Here is a 20,673-nt window from a genome sequence, read left to right on the forward strand (position 1 = left end):
GTTTCACCATCAGTTTTCTATGACATTTTAAGATGGGTGCATGGGCAGACTGGCACACTACCAAATGGAGCTCCCTCACTAGTGCATTGTGTGGTTTTGGTTGTCTTTTTGATTATCAGAGGAGAGCCTGTGCTTGTTTTTCACCTTAATGTAATGAGAATTTCTTTGTAATGTGAGGGTAAAAGCAAGGGTGCTGCAGAGATATACTAGAGTGCTTCTGGAGCTCCTGCACATGTTAATGACTTGAAAGTGGTGAGTGTTATTTAATGTTTATAGCTTTATCCTAAGAGCAGAAGCTGTTTATCTTTTTAGTTCTGCCAGCAGCTTCTCCCCTTCCCTCTTGTTCTCTGTGCTTTAGTTATTCCCAGTCTAAGGCAGAAATGTATCCCGTGTTACCAAATAAGGGTTATAAAGTTTTTTATGGAACACCTAACACAAATGGTATATAAACCATGAAAAATTATGGAGTGAATTGAGGAAGCAGCTAGTTAATTGTATTCTTAATTGTCATGCCTTTAGAAGACTTGTATCAAAACAGTATGACAAGTATGTGATGAAACTATGCTTATGCTATTGAAATCAAATGCTGCTTAGAAATAGCTCATACTTCTATCTGCATTCCAAGAGAATAAATTTTAATTGTCCCTTGAGAAAGTGTAGGCTATGGAAACAAGAGCCAAAAATGAAGTTATGAAGTTTTTTTGTCATGTGTGTAGTAGGTACTTATTTCAGTTTAATAGATCAGTGTAAGAGAAGGTAAATACATATTTTTGGTGTTTTTTTCTGCTATGTATGGAAAGGTGTGTGTATATATATGTAAGAACTTGTTTGTAGTATGTTATGTATCACTGTACAATACACATTTTCTGAATCAGAAATTACAACTGGTTATGTAATTGTTTAATAGACTGGAAATGAGATTTGTACATTTGGGATTTTAGCATGGGATTCTATTTGCATGTTTTATTCCAAGTATGTTTTGCCCGTGAAGTAACTGAACATGAAGAGGGTCTTGAGAAGCCTAGAAAGATCTGTCCCCCCCTCCCTGGGGGCTATATTAGACCTCTGAGTCATGAAGTCTTTGCATAGTAGGTGTCTGGTTACAAACCTTTTATGGGCCCTACTCAGCTGGGATATCAGCATCTGCATTATAGCTCCCATCTATTCTTAGGTGATATCCCGGCACGACTGAACAGGCAAGGCAGAAAGAAAATTGCTGTCGTTATATAAAACTCTGCGCTCTTCTTACTGTGTTTTTTCACCCCATCACTCTACCCCATCCTTCTGTTCTGCAGTGTCTTGGTGCCTTGTGAAGGAGGTACAGGATGGCTTACAGCGTGACTCTGAATGGACCTGGACCATGGGGCTTCCGACTGCAGGGGGGCAAGGACTTCAACATGCCCTTGACAATCTCCAGAGTAAGTGAGCAAAAAGCCTCATTGGGCCTGTTTAGGTTGGAAAGTAGCAGTAAATTAATTGTATGTACGCTCTGACCTGGCCAAGTAAAATAGAGGATCTTTGCAGCTAGGTCTGAACAAAGAATCAGAGAATATAATATAGACTCCAAATACACAAATTCACAGCACAGCCTGGCATCAATGCTGTCTCAGACATTTCTTGTTTGTATATTTTTAAGAATGATGATGCTGTCTCCTTTTAAATGTGCTTCCAGTTCTATTTTGTATGGTGTTGTCTCTTTTTCTACTGACAGGGGCCTTGCTGGTGCTGTCTGTTTTGGGGGAAGAGAGTAGAACAACTATGAATGGGAATACAAAATAGTATTTCTAGAAAATAATTATGTAACTGCTTGTCAATATGTAAAGTCTCAGTCTGTTCAAACTGGACAAAGATAAGGATATATGTCCATCTCTTGGAGGGGGTGCAATAATTGGATGAAAATTAGGCACGTCAAGCAGAAGATAGTGCTTAAAATGCAGACTTAAATTATGCAGAAGCCTTCCATTTGTAGCTGATAAACAGCATGTGACTTAATAATTAATTACCTCATGTATCTGTTGATTATAGATTAGTCCATTTATTTTCTAGTCATCTCTTCCTCCCACCGCCACCCCCAAGAAATTGGTTTCTCAAAAGTTTTTTTTCGTGCTTTTTTTTTTTTTAATCATTGGGTCGCCATAAAGAAATTCATAAGCTTTCCCCTTACTATTCGCTAACCAAGCTAGATAGTTCTATGTAACTTTTGGTTTGGGAGATTTCCGCTTTATGCTGCTTCCTACAGCTTCCTCCTTTTTTGTCAGTCTCAAATCTATTCCAGAATGTTCAGATCTTTTAGAGATGTCTTTGTTCCTCCACAGACCACCTGCAGAAGGCATATTTTGCAGAGCAGTGACAAGAGAGGTTACTTACATAACAGTGTTTAAATGGAATACCAGAATGATTTAATCAGATAAACAAATAAAACGCAAACAAATGGTCTGCTCCACTGGGGGGGAGCCACCTACACTGCTTTGAAAAGTTTTTTTTCATAGTGAAACAACTAGTCTGTTGTAGGTATCAAATTGAGATCCCTGCAGCAATCATGATTCAGAGTCATCTGTGAGCTTCTGCAACCTTAACTATCCTATTTCATATTTAAACTGTAAAGCTCTGTCTTATTTGATCTCCCTTACTCTAATACACAGTATTCCTTTCTCCATAGACACATATTTACCTTAACACTAAGTCCTATAATGAGAAGAACATTTCATAAACGCTTTTGCAAAAGCAGTCTTTGTTCTTCAGTAATGGCAAGGGAAGCTGTTCTGTCTGTGTTGTAATGCCAAAAAAAAAAAAGGGCAAAAAAAAGCCTACAAAAAATAAATTTACTTCATACGCTTGTATTAATTTCACTAAGAGTTTTGGTATTTGGTAAATAGTTTTGGTATTTCTTTATTGCACCCAAATTAAGTACGGAGAGGTACCAACATACTTCTGTAGGCATTTTCATGACATTTTGCAGACTGCACTGTAAGGTGTTGTTTTTTTTTTATAAGTAATTCAATCACAGAGTCTGCCATTCAACATCTGGGGCTATGGCACTTACATTTGCAGAGATGAAATGACAGTTCTTTCAAAGCGAACCCATTGTCACAGGTTATGATCTCCTAAGGTACGTTCAGTGTGCCCGAAGGCGATGTGATTCTACTGGGGCCTTTGAGAATTGTGTGATGAGCAGGAGTGGAACTGCAATGGTTGGATTCACAGAGGTGGGGCGGAATTACCTTTTCACACAGCTGGATGAATTTCTAGCAATAGTAGTATCAGAAAGCACTGTTAAATGTTTTGAAATCTTCCTCAGTGAGGCCCAGTTCTTAGCTGAGAGGATTGCTTTTGGCTCAGATTGGGTTTTGTAGCCTGCCTTAGGGAAAAAGCAGGCATGCAGGAATGAACATAGCTTCTTTTAGGGAGGGCTGGAGTAGGAGCAAGTTGTGATATTTTTAATTGGAACACAGTGTTACACATGGCCTTTGCCAAAGAAAAAATAGACCTTATAAGGACATTATCATCTTTTACATGAGTATATCTTCAAATAGATCAGATATTCCCATTATCAGCAATTTACAGTCGTAAGTGAGGTGAGCTTTGTACTCAATCATAATTGCCGTCTTATGGGGAAAGAAAAACTGTACTTAAATTTCCAAGGTATTCATGAGGAGAGAGGAGTCAAAAACAAGTGGAGAGGAGTTAAGGTCGCTCTGCAGTTTTCACACTCCTTTAACAATGGAATTAAAAAATAATCTGGGAAGACCTTAAAGATATTTTTTTAGTCCCCACCCCACAAGCCATCCTACCCTCTAGAACAAATTCTTTCATGAGATGTAATAGGCAGGTACCAGAGGTAGAATAGTACTGGCTGACTCTTAGTGAAGCTGAGCATCTGTCACTCCTACTGAAGTGAATGGGGCTTGCAGGTTGTTGGCACCACTAAGAGCTGACACAGGTGGCCTGGTCATATGTGCAAATCTGGTCTTCCAAAATTAACGTGGGCAGCAAAGCAGTTTATTTTCTCCTACTGCTGGTATGAACTGTCTGAAGTGAGCAGAATTAATTAATTTTATAGACCTAATCCTGCCTAAGAAGGCTTTTAAGTATAGCTCAAGTGCTGTATTGCAGAGTTACCTGAGGTGGTGTGATTGTACATGGATAGATATGACAGCAGAGTCTCTTTGTGTATTTGTGAATAACAGCAAACTTTTCTAGTAAGACAGACTGGCTTGCAGGTGATGCAGTGAGCTGAAAGGTATGCAGAAATATCGCCCAAAACAGTGCAGTAGCTTATGAGTGGTACATTCACTCTGTAATTGTCCAGTCAGTTTTTTGTTTCCTAATAGAGAGGATTTTTTTTAACATTGCCTGGGTTCCAAATGAAAAGTCAGAACCTGATGGCAAAGGAGACAATGTTTAAACAAAGTGTAAGAGAACTATTTTGGCTTTATTCTATTAAGTAAAGGAGTAGCTGAAATCTGGTCATGATGTAAGTGCAATGAGGAGAAATGGGAAACACGAATAGGAAAAGATGCCTTATTAAAAGATGCTTTTACTAGCACCTTTTCTTGATTGTGTCCTGTCTTTCCTCCATTCCCTAGAATACATGTCATCCTTTCACTATGACTGCTTTTCCTTCAAGGCACTATGTGATAATATTTATTCTGTACTCCCATTTGCTTTATTACGTATCAGGTATCAGTGCCTTACAACAGGCAAGTGATGGGCAAAAGGATTCCTTCTTGGCTTTTTTCTTCTGTGCTTGAAGGCAGGGAAACCTCAGGGGCAAGCACTATGCAGTCTGCTGCTGTCATTTGGATAGCCATGTGGTGAATATATATTGCAAACAGAAGAGTGAGCTGTACCTGCGTTGATTGAACTAAGGACATTTAACAAGTTCGTTTGAAACGCTGAGTCCACGTCACATGTTAAGCATCCATGTCTGGTGAATCTAATCACTGAGCAGTTATTGTTCTAGAGCCAGAACTCCAATGTGAGAGTTTTTGTTTCATCTCCAAATGTGAAGTCCTTCACAATCCTAAAAGCCGCAGATTAGTATTTAGAATCATTGATATTCTATAAAGCTAACAGGTAAGCCTTGTCTTCTAAAAGCCTTCCCTTTTAAGTACTGATGAGTAGAGATGTTTCCCCTTTTTTCCCCAAAAAACTCAAATGACTTTGAATCAACTTCTGAGAGTAGGACTAAGCCATTGGACTTTAATCTAAAGACTGTCTTATGGCTCGATAAACTGGTAACTTCTTAGCACAGATGGTTTCACATTCTTCCTGTCTTCTACAGTTATACTTCAAATAGTTCCTTGTGACAGGGAAATGAAGTGCTTCCAGAGCAGCTTTGAAGAACACTCCAAAACTTTCTTATCTGTTTGTAACAATACCTATTTTGTGGGCATCAATATTTCTTTGAGATGATCTGTAACTTTTAGATCACTTCCTGAACGATCCAGTCATCCCTTGCAAAGTCATAGAATTCTGACTTTTATTATGCGTAGTCATTTGTTGGATGTACAGATGTGTTGGTGACATGAGAGACACTAGTTACTTGATGCTCTCCAACTATTGCAATCGAATTCTGGTGTGTTTAGAGCCACAGTTATCAGAAGTGATTGCATTTCTGTGAGCCTTAACTCTACAAGTAACTCCTAAAACCCCTGGTTTGGTACTGTTTATCTGAGGTATTGCAGTAGTCAGCGTTCACGCTGTGAGTGACAGTACAGTATAGAGGGCAGTTGTTTGATACGGTTGCATGAGTGGCAAATCTTTATTGTACTAGGAGGGAAGGAGCTAATGGTATAGCTGTATTCTATTTCTCTGGCCCAATAAATACTATGGGTTCAGGGGCCTGGGGATCAGAACATTCCTGGGTAGTGGGGTCTCAGTTCAAGGCTCTACTCTGAATAAAGCAGAGCAGAGATTTAAAGCTGGCTGTTCCAGTCGTCTGAGAGGTAGGGTGGTAGATATTCTGAGGTAGACAACTTTCCTTGTCCTGACTGCAAATACCATGTGAGGTCTGAGGAGTAATCACAATGGATGTTTCATGTAAGCTGCTCGCTAACTTATAAGAAGGTTTGTTTTTTAACCAACACCTGATTTTTTGGGGGAGGACACAAAGCAGTTTCATCATAAGATCTACTCTCTTCCCCTCTGGTTAAGCAATCATGACATAACTAAGAATATTTTGTTAACTTTCTTTCAGAAAACATTCTGAAAAATCCACATGGCTTATTGTTACATTCTTAAACTCAGGATTTCCAGTGGAAGAGTCTTTATTGAAATCTCAGCATCATAATGCAATGTGATTTGAATGCGTATTATATTCACCAAATAGCTTTCAGGAAGGTTATGGAACTAACTGCAGCTCTTGGTCTAATGATTTTTCCTTTAAAGCAAAGATGTGCTTGGAACTGAAAGGCAGCCTCTCTTACCTGTTTTTGTGTGATTAAAGTAATCACTGAATACTAAGTTTATTGCTGAATGCCAGGAGTATATAAACAGTATTATGTACTCCATGCAGTATCTCTGCAGACATCATGCATAGCTCTATTTAAGCTTCTGTTTCTCAATTCTGTCTGTTCTGAATTTCAGGGGAAACATTTAGCACTGTTAGAATGTAGGCCAGATTCATACGAATAATGGTCTGTAATAGCTGAAGTACTAGCTTAAAGGATGTTACATAATAAAACCTGCTGCTCTCATTGTTCTGACATAATATATAACCAGTGGGTTTGAAGCCCTTTCTTTTTGACCTGCCAAATGCAGCTGTTCTCTTTGTGTTGTGATTGTATCTGAATCACCAGTGCTGGTGTGGCATTATCTGTAGGAGAGTGCAGTGTATGAAAAAACTAGACTGAATAGAATCTATGCAATTACTAACTCGGTTATAAATACAGTCAGTATTTCTTGATGGAGAGAAAAAAAATAAATAAATTCCATAGTGACTTTTCAGCTTTTTCCTCTAAGAGGGAAACATAACCTTTCCCTTGAATAGGAAGCATAATGTTGTGTGTTAAGAAACTGGGGCCCAAGAATGGTGAGAAACTGAGAAGCTCAAGAGTGGGGATAAGCATAGTTATTGCCTCTTTATGAAGGAGGAGGAGGTTTCTTAACCTAAGGAACCTAACAAGTCCACAATTCAAATGAGTTTTGTTGCTTTTTATCTTGTTTTAACATTTAAGTGTTCCCTGGCAACTGGGTATTCTGGTGTGACAAATTCCTCCGCCTTTGGCTTAAAGTTAATTTAGTTGCGAATATAGCTGATGTAGTATTTCAAGAAATTGTCAAATTCACTTAATTATTAATGAACATAATTTTGCAGATCCTTTAGAACCAGTAAACGCAGCAGGAGGTAACCATTAAATTATGTATTTAAAGCTGCTGAACACTTTTTTTTCAGGTGATACTTTTTATTAGTGTCAGATATTTGAACTCAGCAAATGGCAGTTTTCCATAACACAGCAGATAGCACTGTCACTAGCTCCATTCTGAATACATTATTGCCAAGTCTTCTACAGCTAATGTGACACAGAGTGAAATTTATTCTGCCAATATGTTATCATTAACTTTCTATACTAGCAACAGCGGTTCTCATCTGGTCACTCCTGTTGTCTAATTAGTAGTGTAAAGAGTACCTTATTTTTTTTTTAAATCCAGTTTGTATATAACTATAAGAAGCATTCAGTAGCCTTTGAAGTACTAAAGCAGTGTGTTGAAAGGAAAGGTCTTCATTATAATCTAGCATTGATTGTATCCTCAGCTAGCTCCAGCCCACTATTTGATACATGTGATTTATTTTGTGTATAGCTAGAAGTTTCTGTACATAAGTGCCTCAAATACCACCATTTTATAAAGTAACATTAAATGGTGTCCAATGTGATGTGAGATACTGCTCTTCTTTGTTCACTGGGTTTTGTTGCAGAAAGAACTGGCTGTTCAGTGTGCTGGTAAGTTATTAATCCCCATTCAAAGATCATGAGGATGAGAGAAGGAGGGAAACTTTTGCTGAGCGTGATAAAAATCAATACTTGTAAGTCTTACGGAAATAATTAATTTTAAACTGTGTCTGACAATGTCAGCTATGCATACTTTAAAATGAATAATGCTAATTGAAAAGAATGGTTTATACTGCATGTGAAAGGGCTGTTTCTTCTAGTACTACTGTAATTAAAGTCTTAATAAAAAAGTTACGTGAGAATGAAATTTCAGAATAGGCTTCTTGTTAAAATTGTCAAATTTCTTAAATCCTAACTTCATAAAGGTATGCTATAATATTTAACTGAATAGGAGTTCATAAAGAATTGAATTCTTGCCAGTACAGAGTGAGGACAAGGATGTCAACAAATGTGCTGTTCGGTCACATTGTGTTGACCCATGATTTACATAATATGGTAGATTAAAAAACAAACAAGTATCATCTGTCAAAATGTGCTGTATAGATGATGAGGAAAGAATTATGAATGTTAATTAGGCCCTTAACTTACAATAGCAGCTCAGCGAAATAAAAGCTTGATCAAATGAGTTGCCAGCCTGAGGATGGCCCTGAAGCTTAGTCCAGCTCTCCTGTTAGGTGTCCTTTGGGAACAGTCCTAAATACTTTCCTTTCCGGGTCTATGAAAAGTATAATTTTCCCCCAAATGTGAAGCTGTTTCTATATTCTTCTGAGAGACTTTGGGGAACAAGAACAACCAGCTCTTAATTGTAGGGGGAAGAAATAACGTATTTTTTCCAGTCACTTTGACTGTAAGCACTCTGTTTCTGGATGTAGGCAACCTGAAAATAATTAGTTTCCAGCTTACAAATGTCTCCAGATGACATCTTGAACGTGTTTACTACAAGGTGACTCTTCTTTTTGTTCGCAGTGGCTAACAGCCATTTTTCCAGAAAGTCAGTGAGTTCTTGCTCTTCTTTTAGGAAGATGTAATGGATCAAATGTCTTCAAGGCATGCAAATCCCTTGAATAGGGTAGAGTTACTTTTTGCACCTCCCACGTGCGTAGCTGAAGTTGTGATTATCTATGCCACAGGTGTCTAGTGCCTGGACTCTGAATAAATAGGTTTTAACCTTTCCCCAAAATCCTTCTAAATACACTTGATTTGTAGCAATGGCAGCTGAGGATTAGGAGGAACTCAGCCTTTCATGTGCTGGCACCATACCTCCTCCTTTCCCTTGCTTAGAGTCCAAATTCCAGCTGCTGGGCTATTTTGGCTCCCTCACTTGCTGCTCTTGGTTAGCCATACTTGTTACTAAAGGCATAAACCCTTATTCTCACTAAAGGTGACTAGTTCAAGGACACACACTTTAAACAATCTATGGCTATTCAATTTAAAGCCAGTGTTAGTGGCAATTCATCTTTGTGGCATGAAAAAAAAAAACAACTGTTAAGGCATCGTAGTACTTACTATACCTGGTTAGGGTGGCATGCATGCTTTTCAGAAGCCGCTGTGGGACTCTCATTCTATATTTAAAGCATCCTGTAACTTAGGAAGCTATTTTGATTTGGAACGAATGCTACATTTACCTCAAGCTTCTGGAATGGGACATGGTATCCAAAATTCCAAAAATACTACATGTAACCCCAGATTCTGGTACATAGTGCCAAATCAGAATGCTCTGGTATTAGGGTGAATTTGGGCTGCCTTTTCTTGATCCTGGGGGTCACTGGGACTGTCCTGCTCTATTTGAGAATGTCAGCATTCTCTCCTTACCTAGTCATAGCCAGTTCAAAAATGGCCAAGGGCAGTTGGTACTATGGCAGGTGTTTAAAAAAGAAATAGACAGCCAAAACAAGATGTTCTCTTTTATCAGAGTTGGCTAAGATTACCTACTCTAGGAAATAAATGGATAGTCTTCCTGATGATTTTTTTTGTCAGGAGTTGCAAAGTACGAATACCTTCCTGCCCTACTGTCAAAATTACTTTCCTGTCTATAAGATTCTTGTCTCACTTGTTTACTTAAATGATCTAACAAATTATTTAAGATCAAGTCCTTTTGCCATCTATATGTGATGGGGCAAACAAGATTTCACTATTACGTGTTTACTTTCTTGATGACAAAAAGTGGTCAAAAGTCTGCAAGTGTTGCTGTTTTCTTGAGCAACAACAAACCAAACCCATCTGAACAGCAATCTCTTCTCAGAAGCCTCAGATGACTGCAAGGACAAGCACTGATACTGCTGTGGACTGTGGTCCTGTGGGACAGCCCTAATGTTGCCTCTTGGCACTCATCCTTCCTCCATGTGGGATGGTACTGTGCTGTCTCCTGCTTCTGTACGCCTAGAAGGCTGCAGTGGGCTGCCTCCTCTGCTTGTCTTTCCTTGCTCTGCCCCACACATTCTCCCTCATTGGGGTCTGCCATCCTTTCTTTGCTTCCAGCTTTCAGTGATGTTTAAATTTAGTGCACTCTGAGCGGAGGAGAAAGGAAATGAAGACTGCATTTGGAACATGAAAATCACAGATCCTTCCACAAGGTGTTATAACTTCCCATAGAAGACTGAAGGGGAAGGTGGAAAGACTATTCTGGTAGAAACAATACACGAAGAAGTTAGTTAAAAAGGGTACCTTATGGAGGCTAACAAGTGTTGTGTGTGTAGCTGTGGGGTTTCCTGTTCCTCTGATTACATGCATTGCTGTGTTAAATAGTCTGTTACCCTGAGTTGGGGAGCCCAAGCTTTAGCTAATGCCAGTATCATTTCTCTGTTTAGAGTGAAGTATATTTCCATGGAGAATTTTTGGAAGACCATTTCCTCCTCTTACAACCACACATCCTATGAACCACAATCTAATGTTTTTGTCCTGCTCGTCAGCAATTCCCTTCTTTTGCTACATTTCTGCAGAGCTTCACTTCCTGACCCTACAGAACACAGCTTTAGATTGCTATCTACAACCTTTTCAATGAAGAAAATCTGCTGAATGTGGATAGTAGGACATGTTACTTTTCCTGAAAAATACTAATGGGTGGTCATTGTGAACATTTCCACCTTTTCTTAGTGGTAAAACACAGTGAAGCTTCCCAGTATGGGAATGTGCTTCTTTTTTCTAAACCTGTGTTGTGTCTTCTGAGGCTAACATAATCTACTTGATTGTGTTTCTAGAAATCTTTATTTAGGAGACCTAAAGAAATATGCAAGCAAGAAAAATAGATTTTTAAAAAAAAAAAATCTGCCCTGCAGAGTAACAGCAAGCTTTTGTGGAAAATGTGCCCTGTGAAGATGCACATCTGTGTCCCAAATGTCAATGGAAAGACCCCAATGACTCACATAAAAAAGGTCTGGATCTTCAATGCATAAAGATCAAGCATATTTCTTCTTTTATACAGTATGATATTATGCTTCAAGCTTTGGAAATCAGACATAAATAAAGGGGGGGGAGGGGCAGGGGACAACAGAATAAACTTTTCATAAGCTCCAGAGAATGTGAATTAATTCAGTTTTAATTTTGATTTCATATAGACCTAATTCTAATCCCTTTCCTAGTAAAAATGGGATGAAATTGCAGGATTGATAATTTATGTGAACAGGGTTATTGTCTGGAAGAGTATGGAGCAATGAGCCATAAGTTTTTCCCTATGTGTATGTGACTTGTCAGAGAGCTTATCCAAGCTTGTGGGAACATTCTGGGGGGAAAATTCATCACTTCCACAATATTGAATACATATTTGCAGAATGATTGACAAGATGAGGAGGTGGTATATCATTTCTTTCCGCATCAAGGGACTGTCAGCGAATGAAACCAAAACTAGAACTTAGCTGCTTTATTTATCCCTTGAACAGGTGCAGTACAAGCAGCTGCAATAAGATCTTTCATACACTCCACCCACAATTCCCTGGAGTTCATGTGTCCTAAAGACAACCTGGAAAGGAGGCAGGACACTCTGGTACAGTATTATATTTTATAAGTACAGTGCGAGATGCTGATCCTTCCCATGGGGAAGTTCTGGAACTCAGAACTGGATCTGAGTTTCATGCTGTGATATGTCCCTTTCTCTTGCCACAATGAGTGTTTAGCTCAATTATTAATTTGTCCTGTAACTTTTTTTATTTTCATTAAACTCCGTGTCAGCCAGGAAACAGGACAAAGGAGTAGTTGTAAAATAATTTACCACTTAAAATGATTTGCCTCATATTAACTGGACGTTCAGATAACTATTTCTGAGGAAAGCTTTGCTTGTAAATAACATTACCCTTTTGGACTAAATTTAGTCTTGATCCTCCTCCACTGGTTTTGGAAAAAATGATATTGGATCCCAACATTAAATGTGTCTCCAATGTTAGAAGGCCAAGGAAGAGCTCATGTCAGGTAGTTGATTGGTAAGCATCCTTGTTCAATGTGTAGAAAAACATGTTAGGAAAAAACTTTATTTTTTTGGCATTTAATTCTAGAACATTTACAGTGAATGTGCTGGCTTGAAGGTCAGCAGTCCTTAGTTTTAATCTTCTCCTAAAGTACCTGTTCTTGGCTGCTGTCTGAGAGTAATGGCTGGTCCATATATCCTCCCTGGTATGACAGTGTCTTAGTGTCTATGAATTCTGTAAAAAGAGGTAGTATAGGAAGAACTCTTTAAAAGATTATCTTTTTCCACTGTAGTTCACCTATTTTTATAATAAAGAAATACGGATCAAGGATTATCAAGGAAAAAAAAAAAACTAAATTCCCAAAACAACTCTGAAAAAAGACGAGCGCGTATGCCATATTCTGTTCATATCCTCCCACTGATGCTATGGTTACATTAATGTGATACTCAGTAAAAAAAATAGTTTATTCAGTGTGTCATAAACTAAAACCATTTTTCTGCCTAAATTCTGACTCGCCATCCAAGAGCTGGTGGTGACCACCTTGAGGTAAAGTTGAAATATCAAATAATTTCCCAATATTTATTTGAATATTTTCATGTATTTTAGTGATTCCATAATATTAAACACTCCACATCCCTATTTTTGTTTGTTTTGTTTTAATAAAAGGAAATCAAATAATAGCATGTTTGTTTACAAAGATATCACATCATGAGAATAGATGATGATGGTGATTTTCATTGTCCTTGGTGTATTTTTAGTTGAGTTTAGTTCTATATTTTTCCTGGTACACAAGAAATATTCTCCCCATGTCTTCTGAATGTATACTGCATATGATTTGTGTATTTGTCTTTGGATACAAGTGGCCTATAGAAAAATCTCTCATGCTTTATTCTTAAACGTCTGTGTTGAACAGATCCCCATGACTTATATATATATATATGTATATATACACACACATACCCTTCCCTCTATCATTTGTCACACCATCACTTATATTTTGTCCAGTTTATTTTGCTGTACTACCAGAATAAGTAAAAATCTAGGTTGTGCTGATGGTGTCTTTTTACTTTGTCCAGTTTAATTCATTTAGCATTCAAAGACACCTGAGACTTGGATTTGTCTCCTAGCTCTAGTGCTTTGTTTCTTTTTCTAGTCCTTTTGTCTGCTCTGCCTAGTTAGACAATAGTTCTGATGGCCATCAGTGAATTCACAAAGCCTGTCCAACAGGCTCTGAACTTGTCAGAGTGGGGCACTGCTGTGACACCACAAGCAAAAAGCCATTGGTTCGGTTGTGTCTCTTGATACTATTTCTCTAGTGATTTGCCTCACTTTGTATTGCAAATAGCTTGCACTATTAAAATTCTCAATTAGTTAACAGGGAGAGGGCCACAACATCACCTTGAAGGAGAGCTGTCTGTAAGCTGTTCTTAAAAATTGATAATATGATTCTTAATCACTGTTTAGCCTTGAAATACTCTTTTCACTTCCTGTGAGCCCTGACATTGTCTTGACATTGTCTTTTTCCTTTCTGTTCTTACCTCTGACACTTCCATTTTCTATTTTTATGGCTAATTTTCATTGCAGAGACTAGTGAGAGAGAGACCAGGACAGGTCTGTGGTTTTGGATTAAGATATGCAGTGTCAGTTTTGTGATACGAGCACACGATGTTAAGGATGACATGGTAACCTTTTTGCTAGCTTCCCTCCAACCCACTCCCATCCATAAGCATGGTTTTGTCATGTAAGTGCAAACCTAAGTAAAAAGTAACTGTAAGGCGGGACGAAGGTTGGAAGTGTAAACTTATTCCAGGGTAGTGAGGTAGTAAGCAAGATGTGTGTGTACTAGCAGATACCTAGAAAACATGGAAATTACTTTGGTGATTTGTGCTTTACACATCTTTCACCTTCAAAGCATTCTGTACTATCCTGCTAGGTGTGGGACGGTATACTGAGGTTTAAGTTTGGATTGAGTGGTGTCAAGAGAAATGAGAGGGTCAGGTCTGAAAAAGGAGAGAAGGCTTTAAACCTATATGCTGGCATAGGGTTCCATAAGGAAGAAAGTTCAAGTTTTACCTGGCACCTACCCTGCTGTAAGAAAGCCTCATATTCTAATAAACACAAGAGTCATCTATTTTAATTTAAACAAGGAATTTAGATGCTTGGAGAACAAAGAGTCCTGTTTCCACTTCAGTGCTTGCTCACAATTTTTACGCTGGGGCTTAGAACAAAGATTTTGTGTTGATCTGTATGTTATTTTATATTGGTTCTTGGGTTGGTAGTGAGAAGAACAGTTCTCCATATAGTCTAATAAGTGATATTTCACTTTGACTATTTTGAACGGAAAAAAAAAAACTACTCCTGAGAAGTGTGAGAAACGACTGGACCCTTAGAGAACTAAAGCTATTCAAGTCACAAGTTTAAGTAGAGTGTAGAATATAATTAAGGAATCCTTTTGGTTTCACATACTTCGGAATGGTACCATCTCTGCCCAATTCCAAATGTCAGATCTTCTCTTTTTTCTTACTTTGATAAAAGTATGGAAGTATGGACTGAGTGAGATGCTATTGTTGGCAAGCTTTTGATGGACAGTCCTGGAATTTCATTGCAGGAGCCATGACTTCTGTTTTATCTGAAATCTCACTGGCTCTCGATGACAGACAAACTCTGTTTTTAGCATTGCACTGAAGGTCAGGCAAATGACTGGTTTCCAAACAGAGTAACTGAAGATACTGGAACAGATTTATTCCTGGTATAATTCCACTAGTTCTATGAAGTTACAGGGGAAATATATTTGTAAAGACCCTTCAGAGTTGAAGGACAATAATGCCGTTCTCAATCACTTGTGCAAAAAGGAGGTTGGGGGAAAAAATAACACTTAATGTAAAAATAAAATTATTTCTGCAAGAGAAATACTACATTCCCTAATATAAGAATAATATATTTTTTTTTAACCTGGTTTAAGCCAACATCACTCCATTAAGGATACTGAGCACCATGGAATATGCTGGTTTTTTTTTTTCTAATATCTGAAAATCTAGCTTGAAAAGTTTTAATCTAAGAGCTAGGCTTGAGGTTTTCTGTCTATATATATATATATATTTATCTTAAGGTTAATCTAGGAAATACGTACACTGCGTAGGCTGCTTTCCTCATGGCATTTGGGATGTTTCCATTATTTTTCACACATCTTTAATTTTAGATACAGTTTTGGCATACCTCACGTCTATAAGCTGGCTATCAAGCAGACCGGTTAGATATTTCATTTCATTTTTGCCAGTTATCCTTGACCTTAATTCATATGTAAGGCAATAAATTGATTTTGCAGATGGGCCAAGAACGGTCAGTAGTAATTTGTGAAAATGAAAATTAGGTGGTTTTACCATTGCTCAGGTGTTAGGAATGGAATCATCAACATCTTTGTAGGGTGCCATTACAAAGGCCAAAATTGTTAGAAGCTAGAAAGAAATTTTTATAAAGCTTTGTTGCACAGATCACAATAATGTTGAAAGTTTCCAAATCATCATGAAAAGCGGAGGAGTGTATGCATGTTTGTGGCTGTAGGAAGTGTATGTGTCAGCAAGGAGGTATAGCTATGGCTAACAAGGAGGTGTTCTTCATCTCCTACTTTGTTAGAGGGAATTGATCAGTCTAGGTTATGGACGCACAAAGTCATAGATGCAGAGAGATCTTTTTGTTGGTAAAAGATGTCATGTTTTATGCCACTTTATAACTGAATGACTAGGACTATCATTGATTACCAGTGTCCCATGACACTGGGAGTTGGTGCAAAAATTAAAGATGAATTTTTTATCAAGACATCGTTATCAAAAATGTGAAATGTTGATGTTTTTACATTTTGTATAATAAATGTATATTTAATTTTCACAATTCTATGGTAGAAATGTATCCCTTAAAGCTCCATCAGTGTTTTAATATTTTGGTCTTATTTCAGCAAGCTTTTGCTTTAGAGGGCAAAATGGTTCTTTAATAACAGATATCCTAGTAGTCATAAAGTACAAACATCTTTTACCATAATGAGGCAAGATTTCCTCAAATTAGCTTAGCTTTGACTCTAATGCTGTACCCCAAAGGCTCTGCTTTTCCAAACCATTCATGACATATGCTTTTTAAACCCATAAAACAATTCTGTACTCACTGTATACCCTGTGTTCTAATGTCAAAGCAAATCTATGTTCTACTTGTGGCACCTGCTGTGGCACATACTTCAGCTACTTCAGGGTAGTACTGAGCATACCACCATACTGAAAGTCCTGTCAACAGAGCTGTGATAAAGCCCCTTTGGAAAATGTATAGCTTCACCCTGAAATCATTTATCATAACTCGTAAGGGAGAATTAATTAGCATTTAGTCCTTGTAATAATTTGGGTTGCTGCCCTTCACGGAATAGGGGCATGTATGTGTAAGTACAGGCCTCATACAGAGTGGGAATGCTTTCATTTTTAACAAGGCAAAACAAGTTCTGATACAAAGAAACTGAATTTTTTAAAACAACTAAGTAGTTCAATGTATTAATGAATGCTGTTACACTGAATGTTCCTAAGTCAAGTTTCAGAAATACAAGGTTGTATTTCTAAGTACAGAAGATACTACTGTAGGTTAGATAACAAGCTTGTAACAAATGGATTAGTATTTTTTCCTTACTAATGTCAGCACAGTTCAAATGACTGTCTGCTATGGAAGTAGCTGTGTTAAGGATTGACAAATACTTTGTCTATAGCTATGTAAAATCTGACCCCTCTATCTCTTTGGCATTATTATATTTTATGATAGGATTTGGGTGTGTGCACTTTCTGTACGTGGATGATGTTTCCCAGTTGAATTGTTATATCTATTACATAAAGCTATAAATGAAAACAAAAGATTTTTTTCAGGAAAAAAAAAAAGTGACTTTCTTAATATTAACTCATATTTACTTCAGAAGATTTTGTAAACATCTTTTCATCCCACTGAGCTAAGTGTACAACTCTGAAATCTGAAATTCAGTCTCTCCTAAATCTGTTGTGTATATCTTTTTATTTTCATTATTGCATGTTTCATAGGTTTGTCCTGACAAGGAGTTGCTTAATGGAACTGCAAATTAACGTAGTTGGATCCTGTTGATGGACTGCTCTCCTGTCTTTCTGCCACTAACATGGGATAGCTTTCTGCATTCTGCCAACACAGGGATCTTCAAACATTAGTTTCTGTGATTTAAGCTTACATGTCATTTATTCAAAAGATTGCAAAAACTGTGTACTTAGTTTTCAGCTCACATACTAGAGGAGATATGGACTGTCAGATGTGAGATGTGAGGTCGCCTGGCCTGTTCAGCCTGGAGAAGAGGAGGCTGAGGGGGGACCTCATCGCAGTCTACAGCTTCCTCGCGAGGGGGAGTGGAGAGGCAGGGGACCTATTCTCTGTTATCACCAGTGACAGGACCCGCAGGAACAGTGTGAAGCTGAGGCAGGGGAGGTTTAGGCTGGACATCAGGAAGAGGTTCTTCACCGAGAGGGTGGTTGCACACTGGAACAGGCTCCCCAGGGAAGTAGTCACTGCACCAAGCCAGTCTGAATTTAAGAAGAGATTGGACTGTGCACTTAGTCCCACAATCTAAACCTTTGGGCAGACCTGTGCAGTGCCAGGAGTTGGACTTGATGATCCTTATGGGTCCCTTCCAACTTGGGATATTCCATGATTCTATGATTCTGCCTGTCACAAAGTGAAAGGTTTGCTTTTTTGCAGGAGGGCCAGTTAGGTGTGGGCCCAGCCTGCTCTCGTGGAGTTTGCAGTGGCCCCAGCCATACCCTCTAGAGAGGGTTTCTCTAATGTAAAGGTAAGATGGACTTTCAAGCTCTTACTATTGATAAGAGCAGGAAGGGTGCTCTTCAAGACAGAAGCAAAGTAAAGGACAGAAAATGGACACAAGCACTAGGCTGTCCACCATCCTTAGTTTTATTTCCATATTCATAAAACCAGCAAACATTATCCTAAAACAATAGGGGTACAGAAGAGCTTCTGGAATCCTATTGTAAATTAAAGGTATGTTTTCCAAATGTTATTTGAGAAGAAATTGTTGATATTTTGCCTGAGGTGAAAATATAAACTGCTTTACCATATCCAGGCAGCTATGCAGTCACTTGTAGTGCTACAAAGCTGTTAACAGAGAAACTGAAATACTTGCATTTGCACTCAAGAGAATAACTTCGGGCTAAGTAATAGCAAATTAGGACCGTAATATTTTTGCAGTGCTTTTGCTTTACTTGTAATGTGATTTTATTTTCTTGTTGCCTGTCAACATGAGAGACAGAAGTTTTCTGGTCTTCCAAACAGACAGGCTGTGGTCACAGGAGGAGCATGCACAAAGGAATTAATTTCCTGCGTGAGACTCTTTGACTCACAAACTTCCACACCAGCTTGATTCACACCTCACTTGGGGAAGGTACTTGTAGTCATGCTGTTTCAAAAGCTGTTTATCTTTGAACAGTTCTGTTCTTTCCTCTTACTTCTGTAGAAGGATTTAACCGCTTTTGATATTTAGACTTTCAGTTCTCCTTTTTTTCTGAGGGCTGATTATCAGTGTACCTACTAATGCAAGCACAAGACTTTCTAATTACACACTGATACAGTATAAACAGCACACTGCCTTCTTATCAGTCTTTACATAAGATGGGCATGACTTTGTGTCATATCTGAGTTGCAGCCAGCAAAAGCCCAGCTTGTCAGCCTAGTGCTTTTTCTCTGAACTATCACATTGCACATTCTTACAGGGTCATGCATGATAAAAAAAGGATAAGGGGCCTCCCAAGAGATATGACCAATACCTTATTGTCTGCAGAGCTTTTAGCTCTTCACTTATTGCACATCTCTTCAGAGGGCTGCAGCAGATGCTAGAGCTACTGCCTGGACTGCAGGGCAGAAGAAAACAGAGCTTGAAATCTGTGCTTTCATGTCAGTTCTATTTGTCTGTGGTATTCTCACAGAGCAGCAGGGTTAGACAAGGAATGATAATGTTTTGAAGTGGAGAGTGAAGACAGTTTTGCTCTTTTCTGATGCATCCAGAATCTTTTTTTTTTTTTTTTTTTAAAGTCTTATGTCTTGGTTTCTCCTTTTTTTTTTTTTTATTTTGTTAAGAATTCCTTTTAATACCCAGATGATGACTTCATACTAGTCTTCTGTATTCTTTGCCCAAAACAGTATTTGATGCCTTATTTTTCGCTCTCAAACACATTTATTGCTTGTTTGTAATACTTGTATTACCCTAAGGAACAGTGTCAGGAATGGTGTGGGCCCCATTACACTGGGCACTGTGCATATGTGGAAGAGAGTAGTCAATGTCTCGCTGTTTAAAAAAGAATTTCCTCACATTTCTGGTGCCTTACCAGCAGACTAATAGGTTAATCTAAGTTTGCATTTACATCATCTTTGTGTGACTGATGCATGTAGCTTTAATATCAGCTATCACTTCAATTTAATATTTCCCTCTGCAACCTTGGGAGTCTTTCCAAATTGATAAGAAAATTCTGCTGGTAAAATGCTATTGCTAGTAGTGACTCAGGACTAAAGACCTGGTAATATTGTCTTTTTCGAGCTCTGACTTTGGATAGCTGTTGAAGAATAGCATCGATATGAAACATGAATTGTTGCTTTCTAGATATGGAATAAGAGGCTCATGTCACTGTGTGGGATGGGAATGATTTTTATTTGTACATATCCTGGACTGGGTATGACCCAAAAGACTCACTGGTATTATCTGGAATTGTGTAGGAGATGCACTGGAAGTGGAAGCAGCAGGTAGAGGCCAAAATTCATTCAGTCTTGGAAATGGTACAAAAAGGCAGAGGGAAAGGCCAGTCAGAAGAAAATGCCTGTCACCAGCTGAGAACACCAGATGGACATAATCTGTGGTGCTATTTTAAAAATGTCTAGTAAAAGTTTGGGAGGATCTTCAGACTTCATTAGGCAGTTCTGTGTAAAATGCATGTGTTGCTCCCATATCATGTGTGTATGTAATTTTACAGTCTCTTGAAGAGCTTTATAATTCTATAAATAGAAGACCTGTCCTTGGCTAAAGAGAGATTATGAATACAGCTCTGTTTGGCACTTTTGTGTGCCACAGAAATCTCCCCAACTGCCCAATTACTATCCAAGCAATCTTAATTTTCATTTATTTCCAGTTCTTGGTATCTGAAGTAAAAACCTCCCGTTGTTAAATAGGTGCATATTCACTCTGAGAAACGCTTTCTGCTGCCGTTGCAGTTGGCATGTTCTTGATGTGGAGCACATCAAAGCTCTGTTGCTGACAGCTATTAAATATTTTCTCTGCAAACATGATTCACGAGAGTGAGCAATCTTAGTGAGTGTGATGCAGCCAGGGAAAGAAGGAT

The 20,673-nt window shown here is 38.3% G+C and overlaps 1 protein-coding gene across 15 annotated transcripts in view; it reads left to right on the forward strand.

Moving 5' to 3' along the window:
• The window catches only part of LDB3 (LIM domain binding 3), a 121,760-nt gene that overhangs the window by 4,934 nt on the left and 96,153 nt on the right, over positions 1–20,673 (forward strand). For 8 of the 15 annotated variants that reach the window (XM_067000698.1, XM_067000699.1, XM_067000702.1 and 5 more), the window contains exons 1-3: positions 1,077–1,196; positions 1,296–1,418; positions 11,768–11,871. In XM_067000698.1, the coding sequence (XP_066856799.1) occupies positions 1,361–1,418; positions 11,768–11,871 (162 nt within the window). In that variant the 5' untranslated portion in view covers positions 1,077–1,196; positions 1,296–1,360. Of the gene's footprint in view, positions 1–1,076; positions 1,197–1,295; positions 1,419–11,767; positions 11,872–20,673 lie in introns of those variants that run through there. The other 7 variants (XM_067000709.1, XM_067000710.1, XM_067000711.1 and 4 more) reach the window with 5 other exon arrangements.

Source organism: Anser cygnoides, chromosome 7 (genome assembly GCF_040182565.1).
Source record: "Anser cygnoides isolate HZ-2024a breed goose chromosome 7, Taihu_goose_T2T_genome, whole genome shotgun sequence".
In the NCBI taxonomy this organism is placed as follows: domain Eukaryota; kingdom Metazoa; phylum Chordata; class Aves; order Anseriformes; family Anatidae; genus Anser; species Anser cygnoides.